The sequence below is a fragment of the Antennarius striatus genome, chromosome 12, assembly GCF_040054535.1.
Source record: "Antennarius striatus isolate MH-2024 chromosome 12, ASM4005453v1, whole genome shotgun sequence".
Classification (NCBI taxonomy): Eukaryota; Metazoa; Chordata; class Actinopteri; order Lophiiformes; family Antennariidae; genus Antennarius; species Antennarius striatus.
The window spans coordinates 14,223,134-14,246,006 of record NC_090787.1 but is presented as its reverse complement, the minus strand read 5'-3'; the positions used below and the strand labels follow the sequence as shown (position 1 = coordinate 14,246,006).

General features: G+C 40.0%; 2 protein-coding genes across 3 annotated transcripts in view; one reads left to right on the top strand and one right to left on the bottom strand.

Moving 5' to 3' along the window:
• Nucleotides 1–204: 204 nt before the first annotated feature.
• prkra (protein kinase, interferon-inducible double stranded RNA dependent activator) lies at nt 205–4,750 on the top strand. Its single transcript, XM_068329368.1, has 8 exons — nt 205–392; nt 1,264–1,439; nt 2,019–2,100; nt 2,466–2,547; nt 2,690–2,807; nt 2,895–2,989; nt 3,106–3,268; nt 3,840–4,750. The coding sequence occupies exons 1-8, from the start codon at nt 355–357 to the stop codon at nt 3,995–3,997; spliced, it is 912 nt and encodes a 303-aa protein (XP_068185469.1). The 5' UTR covers nt 205–354; the 3' UTR covers nt 3,998–4,750.
• A 1,174-nt stretch (nt 4,751–5,924) lies between these two features.
• Nucleotides 5,925–22,873, bottom strand: part of osbpl6 (oxysterol binding protein-like 6) — a 30,801-nt gene continuing 13,852 nt past the window's right edge. Inside the window, exons 3-23 of one of the 2 annotated variants that reach the window (XM_068329366.1) lie at nt 21,321–21,443; nt 20,881–20,934; nt 20,418–20,531; nt 20,160–20,330; nt 19,067–19,211; nt 18,853–18,956; nt 18,346–18,438; nt 17,310–17,478; nt 16,468–16,598; nt 15,251–15,358; nt 14,764–14,895; nt 13,762–13,849; nt 12,080–12,333; nt 11,790–11,927; nt 11,438–11,501; nt 11,151–11,229; nt 10,264–10,408; nt 9,967–10,111; nt 9,657–9,783; nt 9,394–9,516; nt 5,925–8,837 (exon numbers count right to left, since the gene is read on the bottom strand). In XM_068329366.1, coding sequence (XP_068185467.1) covers nt 8,726–8,837; nt 9,394–9,516; nt 9,657–9,783; nt 9,967–10,111; nt 10,264–10,408; nt 11,151–11,229; nt 11,438–11,501; nt 11,790–11,927; nt 12,080–12,333; nt 13,762–13,849; nt 14,764–14,895; nt 15,251–15,358; nt 16,468–16,598; nt 17,310–17,478; nt 18,346–18,438; nt 18,853–18,956; nt 19,067–19,211; nt 20,160–20,330; nt 20,418–20,531; nt 20,881–20,934; nt 21,321–21,443 — 2,619 coding nt within the window. In that variant the 3' untranslated portion in view covers nt 5,925–8,725. The remainder of the gene's footprint in view (nt 8,838–9,393; nt 9,517–9,656; nt 9,784–9,966; nt 10,112–10,263; nt 10,409–11,150; nt 11,230–11,437; nt 11,502–11,789; nt 11,928–12,079; nt 12,334–13,761; nt 13,850–14,763; nt 14,896–15,250; nt 15,359–16,467; nt 16,599–17,309; nt 17,479–18,345; nt 18,439–18,852; nt 18,957–19,066; nt 19,212–20,159; nt 20,331–20,417; nt 20,532–20,880; nt 20,935–21,320; nt 21,444–22,873) is intronic. The other variant, XM_068329367.1, reaches the window with a different exon arrangement.

The following is a 22,873-nucleotide window of genomic DNA, read 5'->3' as shown; positions in this document are numbered from 1 at the left end:
TTATTTAACTGACATTGTACAAGTCATAAAACCAATGCTGATAGACAGTTTAGTATTTTAAACAGCTCTTTTCATGCATATACTACTAGTATTGCTAAACCAATCGCCTCTGACAACAGGCTGCACTTGGGTGACGTTCCAGCAGGTGGCGGTAAACAATTTACCTCCACACTAGGACGGTTTTTGACCCGCTGATGACCCGGATGTTGCTGAACTAAATTTGATAGTTTCACCACCCGGTCTAGAAGAACGCATTAATAACATTCTTAGAGCACTTTCTATGCGGTGTTTGTCATGATAACACAAATACATGATCAATAATATTTCAGATTTGACCGCAACAACTCAGCAGGGATGTCTCAATCACCCGCAATGAAAGCGAAAGAACCGAGGTTAGTTTGTTTTATTAGCATGTTTCAAGCGTTAATACGGTCAGGTAATCTAATTTGTTGAAATTAGCATAACAATACGTCTTTGCCGATCTAGTTCAAGGTGAAATTTAGGTAAGTGAAACTGCAGGTGAGGCTGTAATAATTGGCCCTCTGATTTAGGTCTGTGTACACACTTACGTCTAATATCTGCTTTTGCACGTTTGTCGTTATTTCGTCCTAATACTGAACCTGGTAGTAGGTGGTTGTGTGGAGTTGGATGTTGAAGTGGTGATGGAGGAAATGCATGTGTTTGATGTGAAGGTGAAGGATGGATATGGATGATCAGCAATGTTGGCCCCACAATAGTGTGTGTTCTGCAAAAAGCCAGGAGACCTGATCCAGGGGCGTTTTTGTGGATCACAAAGTGCAAGGTTCATATTTCATTTGAAGTTTAAGATTGAATGATAGCAGAAAATTATCAGGAAGATTAAATCAAATCAAATTTAAACATTATTGTGCTTCATATAGTAAAGAAACACACAGTACTGGGTGCACTAGTACATGCATGTAAGGCCAAGTTCAATTTTTATTGACTTTAATGGACCTTGTTTTTAACATGTCATCATTATTAAGCAGGTCGACAAAAATTTAATATTTTTTTCATTTTGAACACGAGCAAAATGTTGGTAAAACGTTAAAAATAGTCAACTTAAGGAATGGTTTTTGTTCATGTATGAATATGAAAACAATCTGATTGTCAAACAACCCGTGCAGTAATCGTTCCTTGCTGTAAACTGGTTGGATGATTTGCACCATTTACAGTAACCACTGCCTTTAAACAAACACATTGATATGACACAAACACAATTTTTTGTGCATTTAATTCATGCAGCTTGACTAAACATGAAGTGCAGAGTTCCAACTTCAGGAAGACACCGATACAAATCCTGCATGAATATGGCACCAAAACTGGCAGCCTGCCTGTGTACGTGATGGAGAAGGCCGAGGGAGAGGATCACCTTCCCAGCTTCGTCTTCAGCGTGAAAATTGGTGATGTGTGCTGCACAGGCAAGTTTCAACCCCCCCCCCCCCCACTGTGATGATTAGTCTCATTGAATGAAAAGAAAGAGTGCTTCATTCTTATATTTGTTTGTCAAGCAGCCTTTTTCGTGTAACCTTTACTTTCTAGGCTACCAGCACCTCAATGGACTTGAGTTTGTGTCGCCTTTTTTTTTTTCATCTTGATTTTTTTTTTAAAAATATTCTGGAATGATTTGGGCAGCACGGTGGCACAGTGGGTAGCGTTGTCTCCGCACAGCAAGGGGGTTCTGGGTTCGAGTCCTGCTCTGTGTGGAGTTTGCATGTTTTCCCCGTGTCTGCGTGGGTTCTCTCTGGGTTCTCCGGCTTCCTCCCACCTCCAAAAACATGTGTTTCAGGTGCAGTCACCTGCAGTCCCAAAATTGGCTGCAGGTGTGAGTGTGTGTGCGTGTTTGTCTGTCTCTATGTGGCTCCGCGGTGCACTGGGGTCTCTCACGACATAAGACAACTTATATAGGCTCCAGCTCCCTGCGACCCGCGACAGTGGATAAACAAGTTCAGAAGATGGATGAATGGATGGATGTTGACTTAGTTGCATTTTGTTTTCAGGTCAAGGTTCCAGTAAAAAGGCTGCTAAACATCTGGCTGCAGAGGCTGCCCTGAAAGTTCTACAGACAGATGCTATAACAGTGTGAGTGGAGCTGAAGACATTATCGGAAAAAGATTAGCAGCTGGCAAGAACTAGGAGAATGGATTTACTGTTTAAGTAATGTTCAAGAAAATTTCGCTCAGCTAAAAGTACTCAAATGTGAATATTTGTCCAATGTGATAATAAATTTAATTTATTTGAATTTCATATTTTTGGTAAAAATCACTTTGGCTTTTGGTAGCTCAGAGATATTTTTAATTAAGTAATGTTTTAATGATGGCAGGTTGTAAGATGACTTTGGTAAAACCTTCCGTGATGATAAATACTTTTATCACACTGGTTTGTTTAATCCTATACAGACTGTCGATCTGCTGCAGCTGTGACTAATGCTTTCATCTCATTTCCAGCGGGAATATGCCAGTGAAATCTGAGAGTAATGGTGTTGTAGCAGAAACAAACAGCAATCCCAACTCGGTGGGAAAACTGCAGGTGTGTAAATCACAGCTGGACTGTTTTCTGCTTTTACGTTGTGTTGGTGTTTCTGTCTGTGTGCGGATGAGCTTAAAATTTTCTAAAATAGTAAAATAGGTTTTCATCTGTGTTCTTGTTCTTCGCTGTTCTTTTATTTCAGGAGTTGGCTTTGCACAGAGGATGGCGTCTTCCTGAGTACACAGTTTTGATGGAGGCTGGTCCGCCACACAAGAGAGAATTCACCATTACTTGTCGATTGGAGTCTCTCACGGAGAAAGGTGCTTTTGAGACTTTTGTGTGAAGGCTTTGAAATGACTCAAATTTGGTTTAGTCCATGCTCCTCTTAACGTCTGCTGCTTTTACAGCTGTAGGAAATTCAAAAAAGGCAGCAAAAAAGGCAGCAGCAGAGAAGATAGTAGCCCAACTTCAAAGTCTGTCAGGCTGCTCAGAATTCACATGGGTATGGAAAACATTTCTTACCTTTGTCACGTGACTGCTGAAGTTAGTGATGTTATGTTGGAGTTTAAAAGTCTTTTGAACGGTGCATAATTTGCTCAATGATCTGACACTTTTCAGACCCCTAAACCAAGTGTCCGATTTGAGAATTTAAGGAACTCATTGGCAGAGAAGATATCTCTACTGAGGAGAAACCCATTGAGCATTCCCAACAGCGATTACATTCAGATGATACTGGAGGTGGCCAAGGAGCAGGGCTTTGAAGTCACATACTTCGATATTGGTAAGAAAGGACACTCTCAGTCTTGATGCTGCGGGACACTTTCATTCAGATACCGTGGCTCCTTGTTCCGTCACTTGAGCAAAAAAAGAAATTTAATTTTCATTCATTCATTCATTCACTTTCTTGACCACTTCATCCACTTGTGCGGTTCAGGAGGAGCTGGAGCCTATCCCAGCTGACTGACGGCGTGAGGTGGGGAAAACTCCTGGCGCAATGCCAGTGCACCGCAGGAATTTAATTCAATTTTGAGAGGTGTAAATTTTTTCAAGGCTGTTGCTACAGAAACAAGTTTCATTTTCAGTTGTGGTGAACAATTTTTTTCCGTGAATAACACAAGATGCATTTTGACTAGAGCATGAAACACAATGAGTTTTTTGTTGAAGTGTTTTTGTTGTGATGTGGTGACTGTGGGAAACATTCTAACCACAAAGGCCATCAAAAATGTGGTTTGAGAACATGAAATTCATAAGAATCACAACCTTCAGGGGACTGGAACATCCTCACAGATGGCAGATTTGTTTTATATTTGCTGGGTGTGTAATGATGCAAAGTGTGTGTCTGTATTTTGCAGATGAGCTGACGGTGAATGGCCAGTACCAGTGCCTGGTGGAGCTGTCCACACACCCGGTCATTGTGTGTCACGGCACAGGAATCTCCTGCGGCAACGCTCACAACGATGCAGCACACAGCGCCCTCCAGTACATCAAGATCATGGCATCAATCAAGTAAAACCACCATGGTCAACTTCAGCTCCACCTGTATTTTCACATATCGGCTGACACCTGGTCATATTGACGCTGTAGACAGTTCCTCCCAGTAGTCTTCCAGCCTGTGGACAAAAGGAAGTATATTTTTATATGTAAAGCAACTCGTGAAGCAATCACGTGGATCAGACGTCAGTGCTGGTGCTAGAAAACCACCCTGAAGCGTATCCTCAGATTGTACCATCTTGTTGACTCGAGGGGATAAACATGTTAAAGAAAACGTACATGTAGAATAGAAGGATAAACAACAGGAAGTGCAGCATGACCTTTATATTTTAAAATTTTGCCTGCAAATTTTCTGTGTTGCTTGTATTTATTTTTTTCCTGACGCAGATGATTATTTTTAAATTGACTTAAAATATTTTTTCCATTTATTTCTTTCCCTCCAGAAATAAAGTTGTATTTTGCGATAGAAGATACTAAAATTTTAATTCACTTCAGATTCTTGTTTGAAAAAACAAAACTAAAAAGGAATATTTAATGGAGAGATTTATTTGTTGATTTGTTTCCTCTTCCATCTGTCAGTATGTCATCCTTATTACAACCCCTGATGTCTTCACCTGAATAGCTCTACACTTTATATTCCCATTTCGCTGGCCTGTTCGTGTTTTTTTGCAGTGTGGGTTTCACAGTATCATATGCTAAATGAAATTATTCTGTATGAAGTAATTCCTTGTGGAAAGCAGAAATATTTTTGTGAATCACAAAAATAAAAATGAAATGTAAATAAGTGCTTGTTTTTATTAATATCCATATAAATAGATGATATTGAGTGAGTGCTGCAACTCTTTTTGGGTAATGAATAAAACCTCATCTGTCTACTTTCCTGCAAAAAAAGATGACACTATGCACTGGTTTCATTGATCTGTGTGGCTTAATAGAGAGACAAGAAAGCACATATTGATTGGCTTTAAATATATACTCATGAGATTTAAAAACACCACTCATATCTTGAAACAATTTAGAAGTTTTTTTTTGAATGTGTTTTATAGAACAAGAGATTCTGAAGACAATTTTTAAAGAAAAATGGCCACAGTGCCTTTATTCAAATAATCCCAAACGAGCACGACTTTTAAAAATTATTCATGATTATGTCAGCAACTCTCCACATTAAATAATGTGCAGTACCTCGTAAATGCATTCATACCCCTTGAACATTTTCATTGTGTTTTAACGTAAAGAGGAAAGAAAACGAAACGTGGATTTCAAGATCACAAAAAAAATCTGAAAAAGTGTTACATTCATTTATATTCAATCAGAAGTTGTTGGAGTACCTAGGGAGTTCCACAGGAAACACTGATCACCCATCAGAGGAGCTCGATTCTTCTCAGGGTGACGGTAAGAAGCGTCAGCAGGTAAAAACACGTCCAATTGTTGGTGTGTTAGATTCTGTGTTTAATGGGGTCTGTTTATTGTCCTCACAGGGTTAAGTGTTAGGTGGTTAGCATTAGACAACAAACATAAATGGGTTTCCTTCGGAATCACATTGTCCTGTATTTAAACTACACTTGTTTACAACAATTAAGGTTTAGAATACACTACATTATTGTCACTTACCGTGACTTGTGGGTTGCCATTTCCCCACTATATTCTGTTTTGTTTTAATACAAATTTTTTATTCGCAGGGTTTACTTTTGGTTTTGTTTGTTTTTTTCCAACCTGAAGTCAACAAAATCTTTTCCACATCAAAAATCCAAAATTCATTTTTATCAAAACCAAAATCTAAAATATTCTTCCTTGGTTGTATCCCTATATGGATGAATATGGATGTGTTTCTTCATCATGAGTTTCATGACATCACGTAAATTTGGAGTAAGAACAACTGTCAGAACAAACAACAACATCAGCAACACATCATCCAGTTTTGGACACACAAACCACACACCCCTCACTGGAGTTTGACTGTTTTATTAGAACAAGCACTATGTAGCAGCAGTGTACAGTGTCCATGGAAAGATATGTTCTCTGGTAAAATTGCACTTCAGAAGGACCCATAGGGAAATGCATTTAAAAGAAACTGAGCTGAGTCAGTCCCTCGTGATACATATGAGTCCAAAACAAAACACACGAGGGTCTAATCGGGGGGGAAACAACATTTTTCTTTTTTGTAAGGCATCTGCAACATTCATTGGCAGGCTAAGTTTTCTTGACATGCAGGTATTATGGTGTATGAGGAAAGTATGAGGAGGTGCTCGTGATTTATGTTCACTGTCTCTCCCTTCCTCATTTCAACGATCTGATTGAGTCAGTGGTGAAAGAGGAAAAACAATGATCTACTTGTGCAATAATGACCCATCCTTGAAATGCGCTGTATTTACAGTGATAACTGAAATGTATTGACTACATGTTGGGAGTAGAAGAACAGTGCTGAACATCCTTCAATCCTGCAAACTTTTTATAGTTTAACCTTCTGGCTTAAAAATGTTGCGCAGAGTCATTTTGCCCACAGCTAAATCTGAAAAGTATGATTATAATTTATCATCTGCAGCAGGGCGAGGCTGAAAAATGTGTGCAGCTGATGAATGGTGTACCTTCTCATCATGAGGATTCATCATCAGTTGTGTGTTTGTGAGGCATTAATAAATGCATTAAGGCACAGCAAGTAAAACTGATGAATTGTAGCTTTGAGTTTGTCATAGGGCTTAAATTAAAAGCACTTAAATACATTAAAAGGATATGTATGCAAAGCAGGTCTACTTTTTGGTTTGTCATCTACAGTACCGTATATGACCAGCGCACACGATGGATTTGCGTCACATGGATTTCATTTGATATATTTAGATTTACTTTTTTCTCACCCTGCAGTCCTGAATGAGGTGAGTCAGTGTATGACAGCTTGTGTGGGTTAAAGTTCAATCAGATGCTCAATGTCATACACTATATGTACAAAAGTAGTTGGACACCTTAATGCCAAACACTTTCAGGGGCCCCCAGTACCAGTGAAATAAAATTATAACGCTTTAGAATACCAATACATTTTGGATGATTCTATACTTCCATCATGGTGGGAGAACTTTTGAGAAAACCGTCTCCTGTTCCAGAATAACTGTCGTGGTGCAGAAAACAAAGTGAATAAAGCAATGGTTTGGGGAGTTTGGTGTAAGCAAACTTGAATGGGCTGCAGAAAGCCCTTTGGGATGAACTGGACCAGGTCTTCTTGCCCTACACATACTACTAGTATTATTTTGGATGAATGAATGAGCTACAAACTTTAGTAGAAAGCCTTCTCAGAGGAGAGGAAGCTGTTAAAACTAATGTGAATGAATTTAAGATTAGATGTCATAAAAGCTGCAGATATAAGAGAGAAATGTCCCACCACCTTTATGCATATAGTGTATTTTCTTCTTCTACATCTTAAAACTTTAACAGGTTAAAACATTAAAGCTAATATGCTTTGCAATTAAAAGCACAAATAGTAACTGCTACTTTGCAGAAGCCCGGATCATAGCAGTGAATTCTCCAGGGAATCCGACACAGCTGTTTTTTTTATTATTGTGCTGTTGATCTGTATCTGTAAATATACACTGGATTTTAGAATTTTAAACATGGGGGGGGGGGTCCTCATTTCTCCTCTTTTCCTCAAAGTGCATTTTTGTAGGATGGCCTGTAGGTGTCTCTGGTGTTTCATAATCAAGCTACATTTGGTTTAACTATTGATTATTCTGGTCATTTATGAACAGTTACTACTTTACTTTGTTTTGGATTTTTTTTTTTTTAGTTTCAACAACAATATAAAAAATTAAGTGTTGGTGAAGCAATTGGATTTTGTCACTACTTCTTACATTTTTTTTTTTAAGATAAAAAATGACAATATAGTATCTGGTGTGCGTCTCATGTTCACTACATATGTAGGAGTTATGTGTGTATTTATGTTTCTGAGTAGTTTTCATATGTCAAAGTTTAAATTTAGGAAAAAGAGGGCTAGAGCAATTCAGATTGTCCCTCTACTAACAAAAAAAATCCAGCTGTGAGGAGGATGTTTTACAGATGGACAGAAAACATCTGTAAAAGTTGAAAATGTGTTCTAGATGTCCGCAACACCAAAACATGACTTACATTTGAATTCTACATTTCCACAATGCAAGTTTTGTGAGATTTTACTGGAGTTATTTCCAGAGAGAGAGTACTGCTATCGCACAGATTCAACAGTATTAAAAGGCAAAAATAAATCAAATCTGCCAATTTACATACTACTGTTGCTAATTTCTAAGATATTTTACAAAAATACCTCTTTTTTTTCTTCTCGACAATAGTCAATACACGCCTGTGAAAGCTGCTCTCTAAACATGCACAGTATAGTAACCAAAAGTTCTACTTCATAGATTAGTCTAATCTAAACTGCTGCCAGAAATCAAATGGCTTCGTTAAAACAAATCATGTGACGTTGTATGGATGTCTCTTTAAGGCAAGGACAGAAGTCAAAGGAGCTGAGGAAGGATCTACTGAGGAGCGGTACGAGTGATGTCCTGCCAGCCCAACTCCAACAAGCATAATAAAGTTGATCCTACAAAATGTTTCCACAAATAGATGACTGTGTGGAGCCTTGATGAGTTGTCGGGCATCATCCCTCAGCTCTGTAGCCCATGCACATGGATGTTTTGTCATTAATATGTTTCTTTTTTAACACCTTGTTGTGCGTAGGTAAAATCTTCTTGTCTGCGATGATGATATGTGGGACTTGTTGATCCATGTGCTACCACAGGTTTACTGTGTATTCCATATTTATGAAGCCGGGGTTTTTGCGGAGCTCCCAGTACGTATTGTTGGTGACCCACCTCTCCCTCTGATTGGCATCAACCACTTTCCTGGAAGAAAAGAAATGTGACAATAAAACTTGAAAATGATGTGGGGGAAAATGTCCTCCGCACAGAGATGGTGAGTAGATGGAGAAGAGTTCAACGAGGCTGCTAAACATACATGGAAGTTTAAATGATGCATAAAATAAAATCAGTTTCCACATATAAACACAATTTCTATTGAGATAATGTCCAGAAATAAGTCACTGTTAAGGTTGTGAAGTAATTTAAGTGATTAAAATCTGAAAATTAGTGAGATTTCACTTTCCAATTTAAATTGTAGAAATAATCTGCCTCGTGATTATTTTAAGAATTTTTAAAATTATTTTATTTCTTGACGTTGTTTTTCTTTTGACTACCACTCAGTAATGGTAGATATTACATAAGAGTGTGATTAGAGGAAGTCTTTTGTCTTCATGTTTTGTCGCTGTGATCTTTTCACAATACAAGACAAAGTCAAACTTTTTTGTGAAATGTTTTTGGAAAATGGAGGAAGCTCAGTAACATGACAGTTTTACAATGACTATGTGCTCATATTTTTGATCTCAGTGGATTCTGTGCTCACTTGAAGAAGCATGGCTGCTGTTTGATATCATTCTCTTCTCTCCACTTCCTCCTCGTTCTTTGCAGATCTTCAATACGCTGCTTCTCAGAAGCTGCCATCTCCAAGTTGGCCTCCTCTAGATACCTGTGTGCCCCAAACCACATCCAGTCAGGCAGACCAAACAACCTTCATTGCAAAAACTCACAATTAAACACATGATCAGCATCATGACCAATGCTGTAGTCTTTATTTGTGACAAAGCAATCTAGGATTGTATGCTGGACCTTTGATCAGGCCTGAATCGGGCGTCTGTCCGGGGCAGAACATCCTTCAACTCTGGGCAAAGTTCATTCAGTTCAATAGCAAACCTGGTGAAGCCATAGTACAGCTCATAGTCTGTGGGCATCGATCCTGACAAGGAAGAAAAGAGCATAAGCAAAACCCTTAAAATGTCAGTTCAGTTCACAAACATTTCATGGGTAATTGTGTTTTTCAAACTGAGAACAACCAAAAACTCCTCGATGAATCCACTGAACCTCAAGGGACCAATACAAAGGTACAAGTCTATCACATGGATGAAGGACAGGTGCTTACCAGGCCTCCAAATGCATTTGGCAGAAGGTGGGACGCCACAGTAAAGGCCCTCGTGCCATTTCCCAAAGAGCCTGTGGATCACTTTCCCTTCTTGATCCATCACAAATCCTTGAACTTCATTCACGTTAGAACTCCAGTAGTTTCCCTGAAAGACAAATACCAGGATGTTAGTATCCCTTTAATGCATTTAAGAAAAAATAATAATGAAGAGGCAAATCTGATATTAACGTATAGATGTAGTCAGTCAGTGGTGGGACATTTAAATCACACCTAGATGGATTTCTGAGACTATTTTACCTTAACAAAGGTAAGTTTGCAGAGGCAGGCACTGCTCTTCAGGTTTCTGATGGTGATCTCCCCATAGTGTTCGATCCACCGCCGTCCACTGAGGATGTTGTGAACACAGGTTGTCACTTTGTTCCATTCGTAGTGATCTCCAAACCTAGAAATACACAAGATGGTAAAAGCGAACGATTAATAGATATTATTCAATCAACGACAACATCTCAATCTGTTCCAGGGAGGAAGAAGGTATTATATGATATGAAGCATTTCTGCAAACAATTTGGTGTGGTATAAATAGCACTGACTCCTCCCCAAACCTCATTATCAAAGGTATTATTCATGAGTTAGAACCCCTATAGGTTCATCTGGCCCACATGAGCATGTGGGTAAATATAAATATTTGTCTTTGCAAAGAGAAAGCAGGCAGGACCTTCACTGTATGTAGGACACCAGAAAAGGAAATTCTTTTGAAAGACAGGCACATGAGCTGTCATGAACATTCTACCGGATTAATAAATCATTAATCCATTAATGCATTAATATTAGTATTGGATTATTAGTTTTATTTTATACTGAAAGGTCAAACAATGACTGAGCAGTACTGAAATATTAAGGTAAACATTATATTCATGAAATGGTTGCTGAGAATCACCCTCTCATTACTCATACGTGTCATTTGATGTATAGTAGGGATGAGATGAAAATGATGGACTCCATTTTTAGGATTCACTCTGCAGCCACTAGAAAAATCAGACTTTTAGCTGTCATGCTGTTTACCACTCAGAGCTGACTGATAACACCAGAGGACCACTCAGGTAGTTTAATGCTTTTATTTTTGTGATGACATCTATGAGCATACTTTTGACGTTTAATCCCTAAGCAGAGTCACAGGAAGTTACCTGGGAATCATGAGGTTCACTGTCCCAATTGGTAAAATCTCCATCGATTTTCCCCAAAACTTGTTTTTCCACCTCATATCTGAAATGCAATTCAGTAAAAAACACTAGAAATGACAAATTACTGACACAAGAAAATTCCTGCACTTTCAAAATGTGTTCCACACAAATAAAAAAAAAAGCTAGATTTCAAAAACCGGTTGTCTAAAGGCAGTAACTCTAATAGCAGCATCCTCTGCTAAAACAGTCTCCATAATGAGATGCCTTCACTAATGAGGAGTGTTACCTACCTTGCCAGAAGGTGAAGTTCTTTGACTCACAGTGGCAGGCGGAGATGGGAGGGTGGTGGCTGACCTTAGAGACGAGATCAAAAATGAACAGTGTGACAGCTGTTGTTGTCGTTGTTGACATACACCATACACATCACTACCGCTGGCCAATCAGACGACCCACAATGTGCTACATCACATGCAGATAATCTCACATAATTACAGAGATGAAAAAAAGATTTATTAGCCAAGCCACGATGGAAAGCTCCACAAAACAAGAGTTTAGAAAAAGAAAGGAAATGCTTCTACATCCAAGATTAGACCTCTGTTGAAAGAATGAACAACATAAAACCATATCTTTGCATGTACTTACCTGCTCAGAGATAAACCAGAAGCCCTTGTCTTCTCGAATACATTCATAAGTCTCTCCGAGTAAGGGGTTGAATGGCTTACTTCCTGCTCTGTAGTAAGTAGACGAGTAGCCTGAGATGGCAAAAGCAGCGACAAGAACCTGTCAGAGACAACAAACCCAACATGAACAGATTAGCTGCTTCAGATTAGCCACATTTAGAAGACGCAGTGAATTAACATGCACTGGGCACGCGAGGTTGACAGCTGTATCTCTAAGTGTCACCTCAGGTCGCCACGTTCTCAGTTCTTTACCATGCGTTCAAAGGGATCCTCGGTCTCAGCAGCCTTGTCCAGCAGCTCGCTGTACTCCAGCTCTTCACACATGCGCTGCAGGGTGTTCAGGGGCTCGTTGAGCTCAACCGGCATGGATACTTTGGAAAGGTCTTTCCCAATGTTGTTTCTCAAGATGTTCCAGAGGTTTATGTTGCTGGTGTCCGGACAAGGCGCCTGGAGGCAGGTGCGCCGCCCATTCCGGAAGGCACTGCCAGCAAAGTCTCCATTGGCCACTGGGAAGACAAAAGCACCTCTTTAGCAAAGCACACAACGTACAACATCATCTGTGACTGGTTGAATTCACAAGAACTAATAACTACTAAAAAAAAAAAATCATCTTTATTTTAATAATTCTTTTAAAAGACTACAAAAAAGCATCATACATGACAAAATAGCAAAGTTAAGAAACCACAAAAGCATTAAAAGGTGAGAGAATAATTTAATTTCATACAGTTTTTCCACTTCTAAAAACTTTTTTTGATTTAAACATTATTTTATTGAGACAATAAACAAAACAAAAAACTTTCAGCCCAAGAACACAGACATTAACCAGAGCTGAATAAACATGGTACACCCAATAAGTTATATAGAGCGTATAAAAAAAATGTAAAATTCCACTAAAATAAAGACTAATTCACCAATAACACTGTTAACAAGAGAGATTTAACAATTTGGTGTCCTGCTCCAAAGCCTCAGGACAATCACTGTACACTCTGTCCCCTTCAGCTATTAACCCGGTGCAACACAGTGTCTGGAGCAAAGAAAATCAGAAGCCACGAGAACCTTTAAAGACATCGATAGACGGATGGATAGATGGATAGATGGATGGATCTATTGCATCGGCCACAGCCACCTGCTGGTGTTTTGCACGCACCAACACTACATTCCCCACAATGCAACGGTAGCCCGCAAAGTCGCTGCAGCAAGCGGGCCTCGGCTTCATTATTCATCATCAGAGTAGAGATTAACTTTCAGCTACTCCCTCCTCAAAAATGGCTAAATGGAAGGTGAACGCTGACAACAGGGGGTTTCAAGTCCGGTGGGAGGCAGAGTACATGTTCACAGAGGTAAAAGATAAACCTCTGTGTCTTCATTTTGTAATAAAAGAATATAATCTAAATCTTAGATTATATTCATGGTACTTAGTTATATTCTAAGAAAGCACGTTCACTTGACATGAGGCCCACTTTTATTTCATTAAACAGCAAGTTTTTTCATGTTTCTTAATAAAGTTGAGTTAATGTAAAGCATTCATTGCTTTATCACATGTCTTGTGCCTCACTTTGATATAAAAGCTAGAATATATAGAAATATGTGTAAGTGTGTGTGTAAAAAATGACTGTTAAGGTAGTAAATGCTTGAAATTCGGCCCCACAATTCACCAAAAAACTTACATGGAGACAAAAAGCTTGGAAATATGTTAAACTCAAGTGATATCTGGAAAATAGATTTTTTTTTCCAGCCTGCCCGATTTTTTACAAAGAGGGTCCCACGAAGTAGCAAAGATAAGCGGAGCTCCACAAGGGGCAAAAATGTGTGTGTGTGTGTGTGTGTGTGTGTGTGTGTGTGTGTGTGTGTGTGTGTGTGTGTGTGTGTGTGTGTGTGTGTGAGAGAGAGATAATGCATGCTTGGTGTAGCCTCATAACAACAATCAGACCTACTTTGTCTGGAGATGTTATCAGTCACGCTGGCGTTGTCCTCTGAAATGTTATCGCTAACATCGCTGACATATGACTCATCGTCTGAGCCCTGTGTGGGGAGAAGGTACAGAGCAGAGCATCAGTTCAGGAGACCACAATACAAACAGTCATCCTCTCTCTCTCTCTCTCTCTCTCTCTCTCTGTCTCTCTCTCTCACACACACACACACACACACACACACACACACTCTGCAGTTGTAGTTTGCCAGTGGCTTGAAAATTGCAGCACTTGTCCGTCCCGATGCAGTAATCATACGACTGCAGTATTTTTATATTTCATGTACAGCAGACACGAGGAGGCCATTGAGGAGCCAGAGGAGAGCATGTAGTAGCTTTCTGTATAATGATATAATGGACTCTATTACAGCAGTGAACGGGCCCGCAAACGGAGCAGGAAGACAGGGGGTTGATGTCAGATGTTCTTGAGAAGTCCTTCAACAGGGTTCAGTTCAGGGCTCGAGAGAAAAAATCCTTAATGGCTCTTAAGAGTAGCAATGGGGGGGGGGGGGTTAAAGGTGGTGCAATCAACTTAGAAGAAAGTCACAAACCAAAAGGATCAGACAGAAGAGGAGTAACATTTATGGCATCCATGATGGTGATATTATCACAATATCTGTCTAGAATGTGATAACTTTGTGTTTTGCATGCCAGATTTAAGCGTCTGCAAACACTACTGCACAGACGTTCACAATTTCACGTAAAAGGTGAAAAGGCAGCAAAATAATCTGATCCTAAATTGCATACATAACATTCTTGTGAGTAAATTCACTCTTTTTACACACACCGTCTCTAATGTTCAAGCTGCCCTCACTACCCACTGACCAACTCTAACAACGCACGCTGGTATCACGTTTTATCTGGCTTTCTGGCATCACAGTTAGTTTAACCCTCTCCTTGATCCACTTCCTCAACAACCACACTCTTCGTGGCTGGAAGCTGTGTCTCCACCAGTCCCGTGTCATACCTCGTTCTCTGATGAGCTGGCAGACAGAAGCACCTCCTGGGCATCAAAGAATTCAGAGACAGACTCTGACATTGAGAGTCGGCTTTCATTAGAGGCCTGCTGAGTCAGAGGGATGCCCATCTGTTCCCCAACCTGCAGGCAAACACATGCAAAGATGATGATGTGAGGACAGGTTGAAGAACCACAACAAACCTGTATAAACACAAACACCATCAGAACATGACATGGAGTTCATTTTGCAGCATATGTATCGTCGCCTGATGGCGAACTCCCATCCATTTCTAATTAGTCCTTTAACCTTGGTGTCAGGTTGTGCAAAGAATAATGATCCTTTAAGATAACATGTCACATCGTACTGGAAAGACCTTTAATACATGGAACAGTAATCAATAATGTGGATAACAAACGCAAGAGGCACGCATGACTCTGAGGTCAGCCTTGAAGTCTTACACTTCCATCGAGTGATGGTGTGATCACGGCGACCTACCTCGTCAGGCGTGGAGATAATGTTCACACTGACAACTTGTTCGGGCACGGCCGACTCAGAGTGGATGTGGCTGAGTCGGGTACGGAGGTCTGCGTTTTGGGACAGGGCCTAGAAAATACAACGTCAAGGTATCTTAAATCGTACATGTCAGAGGTAAGACTGGATCACTTGTGTAAAATCTGTACGACCAGATTTCTTCTCTCACTGTCAGGAGAGAAGAATCTGGATTCAATAAAATCAAAACTGCTGCATGAACCCAATAGTGCATATATGTTTGGTGCAAAAATTAGATCACACAAAGGAATCCAAGCTGAGTCTCAAACCCAGGACCTCCTGAATGTAAGCCATTGGTGCTAACATGTGTATTCCACTGATTGATTTTCTCATTTTGATTTTGTCATGCAGCAGCAGACAAAAAAAGCGCATCAGTTTCTATGATGACTATTCTGTGAGGAGTGGGATTCAATAAGCTTATGCTTCATCCTACTCCTTTTCCAGCATGTTTTGTGTGTTATTAGTATTATTGTTGTCTTCATTTTTGTTGTTATTTTGCGCACATGTTCGAAATAAAAGCATTCATTCATTCAAAAGCATTCATTCATTCATTCATTCATTCATTCATTCAGTCTTTCCTAAAATTAGGAGAAACAAAACACCACTCGGTGATTCATCATTCAAGTTTAACCTAGTTTAGATAAGAACCGTAGCTATACTAACTTCATACAGAGCTGTGCCACTGACATCATCATCAACATCATCATCATCATCATCATCATCATCATCATCACACAAGGCTCCAATTAGGGTCAAAAAAGAAGAAGAAATACTGCTCTGAAATGATACAAACGTTCGCAAAGGACCAGCCCAATTAAATGACTGGAGTGGAGAGACAGCCCCGAGGAGCTGAGCTAATGAAGTGAACGACACATTTCTATCTCGCCAATTAATATGAGAAAAGATGATGAACGTTGGCTGTTCAGTGGTCTGCGCTCTGATCTCCACACCAGACGTCGGCTGCTCAGAGTGAGCTGCGGACTGTGTTTCATCTGACATTGTTAGCGTATCTTCTGATACGACACGACAAAACGGGTTGCAGTTTGAAGACGGAGGAGACACATCACTCAGATTACTGCACTGATTTAGACAGTTATGTTGTTGGACTGACTGTGATATACTTTATAGGGGATGCATTATGGACAGCGGTCAGAGCTTGTTACCTGTGACAGAGACTTCCTGAGAGTGTTGATCTGGGCTAACTGGTCTGACTGGTCCTGGTCAGACAGAATCTGCTTGATCTTTTCTTTCTCGATGGCCACTGTGTTGAAGGCCGACTTCAGCAGAGAGTGGACTGCAGAGAGGAAGGACAGAATGAGCTGTATTTTATTTCTCCACTGTTTAATCACAGTGGAGAAAGATAGGCCTAGGCTAGGCATTCTATCAGCACAGTTATAATCAATTACTCCAGATAAGTCGGAGAATTTCAAGGATTTTGTTTTGGATAAGGAATACAAATGTTTAATCCGGAATGACTTCAAACTGGATACAAATATTAAAATACCAGCATGTGGTTCTGAAATTTTTGGTTCTATTCAATCAACAGAACCACACTCCAAAAGAGGTGAATTTTACTAAAATAAAATAAAAAAAATATGGCGGCGAATTCTGAAGTATAAGAAGCAGGAACAGTTGGAGATTGATGAATTACATAAATGATGAATGATAAATGATCATAAACAATAATGTAAATGACTCTCCTCATAACTGGTTAATCCTGAATGACCTTCGGCAGTAATTCTACCAGAGTTTCAGAAGGGGGTGGAATTCAGCAACTATAAATAATTGTGTCATATAATTTTAAAGCTCACTATTATCTTATTTTTTAAAGAAATCAGCCTGTCATGGTATCAAAAAAAATATGTTACTTGAAAGTGTTTCTTATTAAGATCTTAACCATAACTACAATGATAACATTTCCATTTGTGACAGGTGGGATAAACCCTTGTCTGGATCAAACATTTAAAAAACAGAGTATTTATTTTTAATTTCCCAGCACGCCTACCTTTCTGTGCAATGGTGCAGAATTCCTCCTGAAGTTTAATGTAGTCGCTGGTACACTCCACACCGTCTGTCAGCCGGGAGACGGGGGGCTGAAAGTCCACCAGCTCGGCACAGAGGTTGGGGTTGGATGAGTGGAGGCGAACCGGGGACATACTGGCGGACAGAGGGACCTGGAGGGGGATTACAAATGTGGGGGGACCCCGTCAATCACTGGATAGGTACAGTAATGTATCACCGACAGGGTTTGACCTGTATGAGTGTACAGTAGGTACAGTAAGACAGGTATCAGCATCTATTCACGTGATTTTCCTGAAACTATTTGTAGGAAAATAACAAATTCAGAAGTCCTGAATTCAAGAGGCTTCTCAGTTGTCAATGTCAAGAACAAAGAAATCAAAGGTGACTAAAGGTGATGTTCGTCCCACAAGCAGCCCTGCTAAAGGACATTCACTTACAGCAGTAGCAGTGGTTAAAAAAAGCAAATGAATACGCGATTAGTCATTTTAGGAAGCACAGATATTAATAAATCACAGAAAATAAAGGTTATTTAGCAAAGATGGAACAAACTCAGACCATGACACATCACACGCTAAGTGCTCATTTTAGTGCAGACAAAAAATGGGCTGATAAAAAGCTGAAGCAATTTTGTCTCTGTTTGTGAATGTGTGTATGAGAGCTTTTAAAAGCTCTGCTCTTAAAACAAAAAAGACAGCAGCGGGAGTGCTTTTCACTTTTCACACTTGTTAATTAAATCGAGAAAGAGACTCGCAGAGAAAACACACATCACACCACAGTCTGTCTGATCAACACCGTCAATAATGTACTTTAACATAAAGAATATATTCTGTCAAATCTGACACAAATCAAAATGTAAATTGCAATTTTGAAAAATTTTGACTTTTCATTGTGACCTGAATTACAACATTAAGGTACATACAACTGCAGATATATGAGAATATAGGAATGACTGCATATTTGTTTGCATTGGGGGGAAAAAATTGTCTATGTGGCAAAGAAGAAATAAAAAAAAAGGATACCTGAAGCTGGAATTTTGCATCTTTGCCGACACTTTTTGTTCTCCATCTTCTATTCAAGCGCTTTTCTTTCTTTGACAACTCAACACAATTGGTCTTTGCAGCAAATCATGGATCAAAATATGCAAAATGTGGTTAATAGAACAAGCAAAACACACAAAGAAAACAACTTGTTAACTGCAATGAAATGGTAACAAAATGTGTAAAATTCCCACAATGAGTTGCAAACGGAATGTTGAGACAAATGGGATGTGTGGCATTAAAAATACAATCCACTTTTCTTTATTTATTAGAAAATAATAAGCTAAAGATGTTGGCAGGTGCATGACCGCACCCGTCTGTCTAGACAGGTAATGAAGGAGACTGCTGGGGACTTTAAACTCTTGAATTAGAAAGACAAATCTCTCTCATTACCTGAATGATACAGAACACACTCGCACTCACACCTTGAAAGGAGACACTTACTGGATTGAATCTGTGTGTTTTAAGAGTGAATGCAACGCTTTTCACCTGCATGTCTGTGAAATTGGGAACTGACTGTGTCCTTTGCAGAATCTCCAGATTCTGCAGCAACCGGCTGAGATCGGTCAGGTTGGACTGACACCGAGCGAGCTCTGAAAACAAAATTCACATCAAGACACGCTCGTGTGAAACACACTCAGTGTTAGGTGTTATAAGCATCAACTCTCCTGTCAGGGGGCAGAAGGAAGAAAATCACACTAACCTTCTGCACACTTGTCCATCTCCTCTGATTCCTGTAGCCAAGCGGCCACTTTGCTCTGACCGTTACTGTAGGAGGCCGGCAGTCTGCTGCTGCTTCCGTTACTGGGGGCCACAGACTGCCACGGCAAGCTGATTGGTTTGGCCTGCTGTGGGGTGAGATGTGGCAGGTGAGTCTAAAACGCCATGCCAACAGGACCACATTGAAAGACAAATAACCTGTCAAACGTGAAAAAAACAGCCAATGTGATCCACTTGAGGGACCAGTAGTAGCTTCTATTCCTGTAGGGCCTTCACACCTGTCAGCTTGAATTTTTAATATAGTGACCTTGTTATGATAAAATTACATTAGGCATCATTAAAATCGTTGCAATTCATTCCAATTCGTCTAAGCTTGTCTCTCAATTAATGTGTTCCTTGGGGAGATCTCATCAGACTGCAGCCAGCTGCTCAGAACCCGGATCCTACTGATCACCTACTGAGCTGTGCTCCCAGGAGAACTTGCAGCCTCACATTTACCCACAGTTCAGTCAAGAGTTTCTCAAAAACGAAAACAGTCAGCAGTCAGACCCAAATTCAGTGGAAATTTAACTGATAAATTACAGAAAATTAAAGAGCCACATCACACAAAGTGAAAGCTATCAGGGGGGCCGAGGCAAACATAATCCTGTCTGACTGAATGGTCAGTGACTCTTCAGTGATTCTTCTCCACTAGATAACATTTTAGTCTACTGTCTAAGTTTCCAACACAAACAGAACCGGGCCTTCTCTTATTTCCCATGACCTCTCTTAAAAAAGTCAATAAACTCTGCTTAGAGCTCAAGTTTGAGTGTGTTTAGATTTAAAAAGTCAACATCAACATCAAGTCTGCTTTTAGTTTAAATGATCAATCAGCAGAACTTCTGGTGATTAATAGTGAATATTTTTAAGGGAAATAATAAACTGTCTTGTTTCTTTTCTAATGATTGTCAATTAAATATCTTTTGAGTTTGGAATGATGGTTGGACAAAATTTGTTGAGTTTTCATTCATTTTATGAACCAATGATCAAATAATACTGAAAAGTTCATGATGTGTGGAAGGAACAGCGGGACTCACCTTGGTGTCACGTACCACACTAGAGGCAGGCTGGGGGGAGTCGGTGGTAGCTGGTGGAGGAAACGTTCGAATGGTGGCCTCCCGGGGAGATCGCAAAATCTCATTCTGTCTGTAAAGCCGGTGATGACGCAACTTGGACACCCAAGCATCAAAAATGTCTTGAGATTTGACCTGAGGAGAGACAGGCGGTCTGTCTTCCATTCACTGAACTCCTGTTCATCACCATTGAAATTCCATTATTGACTGTTTTAGCTTTACCTTCAGGTGATAGATGTGCTCCTCGGTGTCCAGGTCGATGCAGTGAGCTCTCTTCTTGACCGACATGACCGAGAGGCCAACATCAATGCTGCCATGGAGTTTTCCTTTTTGGATCTGAGGTCAGTCAAAGAGATAATCCTATTAATTCTGTGTTTGGAACTTTTTAGTCTCTTGATTTTGTATATATGATGAACATTGTAGGTCAAAAGATGTAAGAAAAATTGACTCTGATAATTAGATGAACAATTGAGCTGACTAAAATAAAAATGGAATTGACGAGGGTCTGACGATTGAAACATGTCCAACAATGTTTGAACGGGTAAAGATCTGAGCAGTGCCTGAAGATTTTTGGGTTTTCTCAGTCGTGTCACAATTCAATTTCAAATTTTAGGCTTTTGTGCACATTGACACGGCGCGCTGAAGACTCAACCCTCGACTGAGGGTTCCAGTCACGTTTGCTTACGTCAATGGGAGACTTGGAATACTTCAGGATACCGTTGTCCAGGACAAAAAAACGCTGCAGAGAAAGTAAGCACAAAAATAATGTTTGTGAAAAAATAAGAAGAACAGACATTGAAAGTCAACCACATTGGACCTGTTTATGTAACTGTTCTTAGTCATTATCTCATAATTAGCTACAAGGCATTGGATCGGTTCTGCCAAGGCTAACATCAAGGTTTCTGGTTTTGAGAAAACAGTAGCTACACTCACGCTGGGGTTGTCCAGCCTGTTTGAGGAAGAGGCCAACAGAGGGTGAAGCATACTGCATGTGTGCGAGAACTTCTTTCAAGCAGTCTCACTTTACTAGACATGAAACTGTTGAAAATTCTTGGAGCTGATTTGTCTCTAAGTGAATTCCAGCATCAGAAGCTCTCTGTGTCTCACGCTGCTTGTGGAGTTTACCTTGTGCCAGCCTTTCAGTGGCCATTTCCGCTTCTTCAACATAAAACCCTCGTGTTTGTCAGGTCTCTGAACGTTGCTCTGACCAATCTTCAGACCCTCGATGATTTCCCAGCTATCTGCCTCCTAGACAGAAATAAAAATACAGTCCCATGTCAGAAATGTGCCTCCAGCAAAAGAATAAAGCACTTGTTGTAATAAAAGCAGAATCCTCAAGACACGATAAACAAAAAGAGTTATTCCTGGGTTCTTCCTGCCACTGTATGTATATCAAATGATGCCTCTGGAAAGGGATGGTATAGTAAGACCAGTCACAACCATTCCCACAGGGGAGGGATGCTGCAATCCATGGGTGCAAAATGTTCGGGAACAGATAAGGATCATCAGAATCCTGCTGCTCCAGCCTGACGTGATCCATTCGACACGTGCCAGAAGTTATTTTATGGACATTTTAAATGTTTTATCTGACATGCTTAATTTCCCTACAGCTGTTCAGCCTGCTTGTATTTGTCTGGGCTGTCCCACCACTATCAATGAATTAAGTTTTCACTTTGAGGTGTAAAAACACACAATGGACCGCTGTACAAAAAAAAAGAATATGTCCACAGGCTAAAGATTCGTGCCTAGAAGTGACGGAGAAAAAGCAAAAAACTTTAAAACCAGGAAGCAGTTATTACTAAAATGATTGATGGACTAACTGTGGACACAAGTTTTAAAATTTCCTAAAACTAGCATTTATATCCAGAATTCATGTACTTGATGTGAAAAGTTACGCCTGCGAGCCCCAATGAATACAGGCTTTTCTTCCAAATTGAAACTTTTGCTCCACTTGTTTCTCATATGATCATTATTTTCTGTGTCTAATGTGACAGATAAATACAGGGATAAACTGCGAGGTTGTCTACCCTGTTAAGTGTACAAACATGGACGTAGGTCAGGTTTTTAAATTCACACCTGAGGCCTGCTTAACATTCAGAGGCTTCTCTATAAAGTCAAACACAAGCTCCGTTTCCTCACTGCGGTGTGGTGTAGCGACCTTCAACGCAACATGAAGATACCCGACCTTCGCTTGCTGGACACTTAACCGAAGGAGACAGTTGCTTGTTTAATCTAATGAACAGGAAAACGGATCCGTCCTGTAATGAGTTCACGTTTCTCCCCTCCTTTAAAGGCCTTGTGCAACTGGAGAAGAGGAGGAACTCATCCTTTTCAGTTTGTACCTCTCCATTCAGAGTGAGGAAGCCAGTAGTTTATGACTAAATGTTGTTGGTCAAATTATTAAAGCATTGTTAAGAGTTTCTGCACAAGCAGCCTCCTCCAATAAGTAGCAGCCAGGGAGGCAGTCCTCACAGACTTCCTGTATGTTATCACTACAAACAGACTTTCACTTCACTCGAAATAGACAACACAATAATACACAAAGAATGGCTCATCCTGTAAAAATTGGAATTCAAAGCACTTTCCTGCTCCGGGCTCTAAGATCCAAACCATCAACAATACAAATCCACAACTGCTCACGAGGAACAGCTCACAGCCTCTGGCTCCACAAAAGAAAA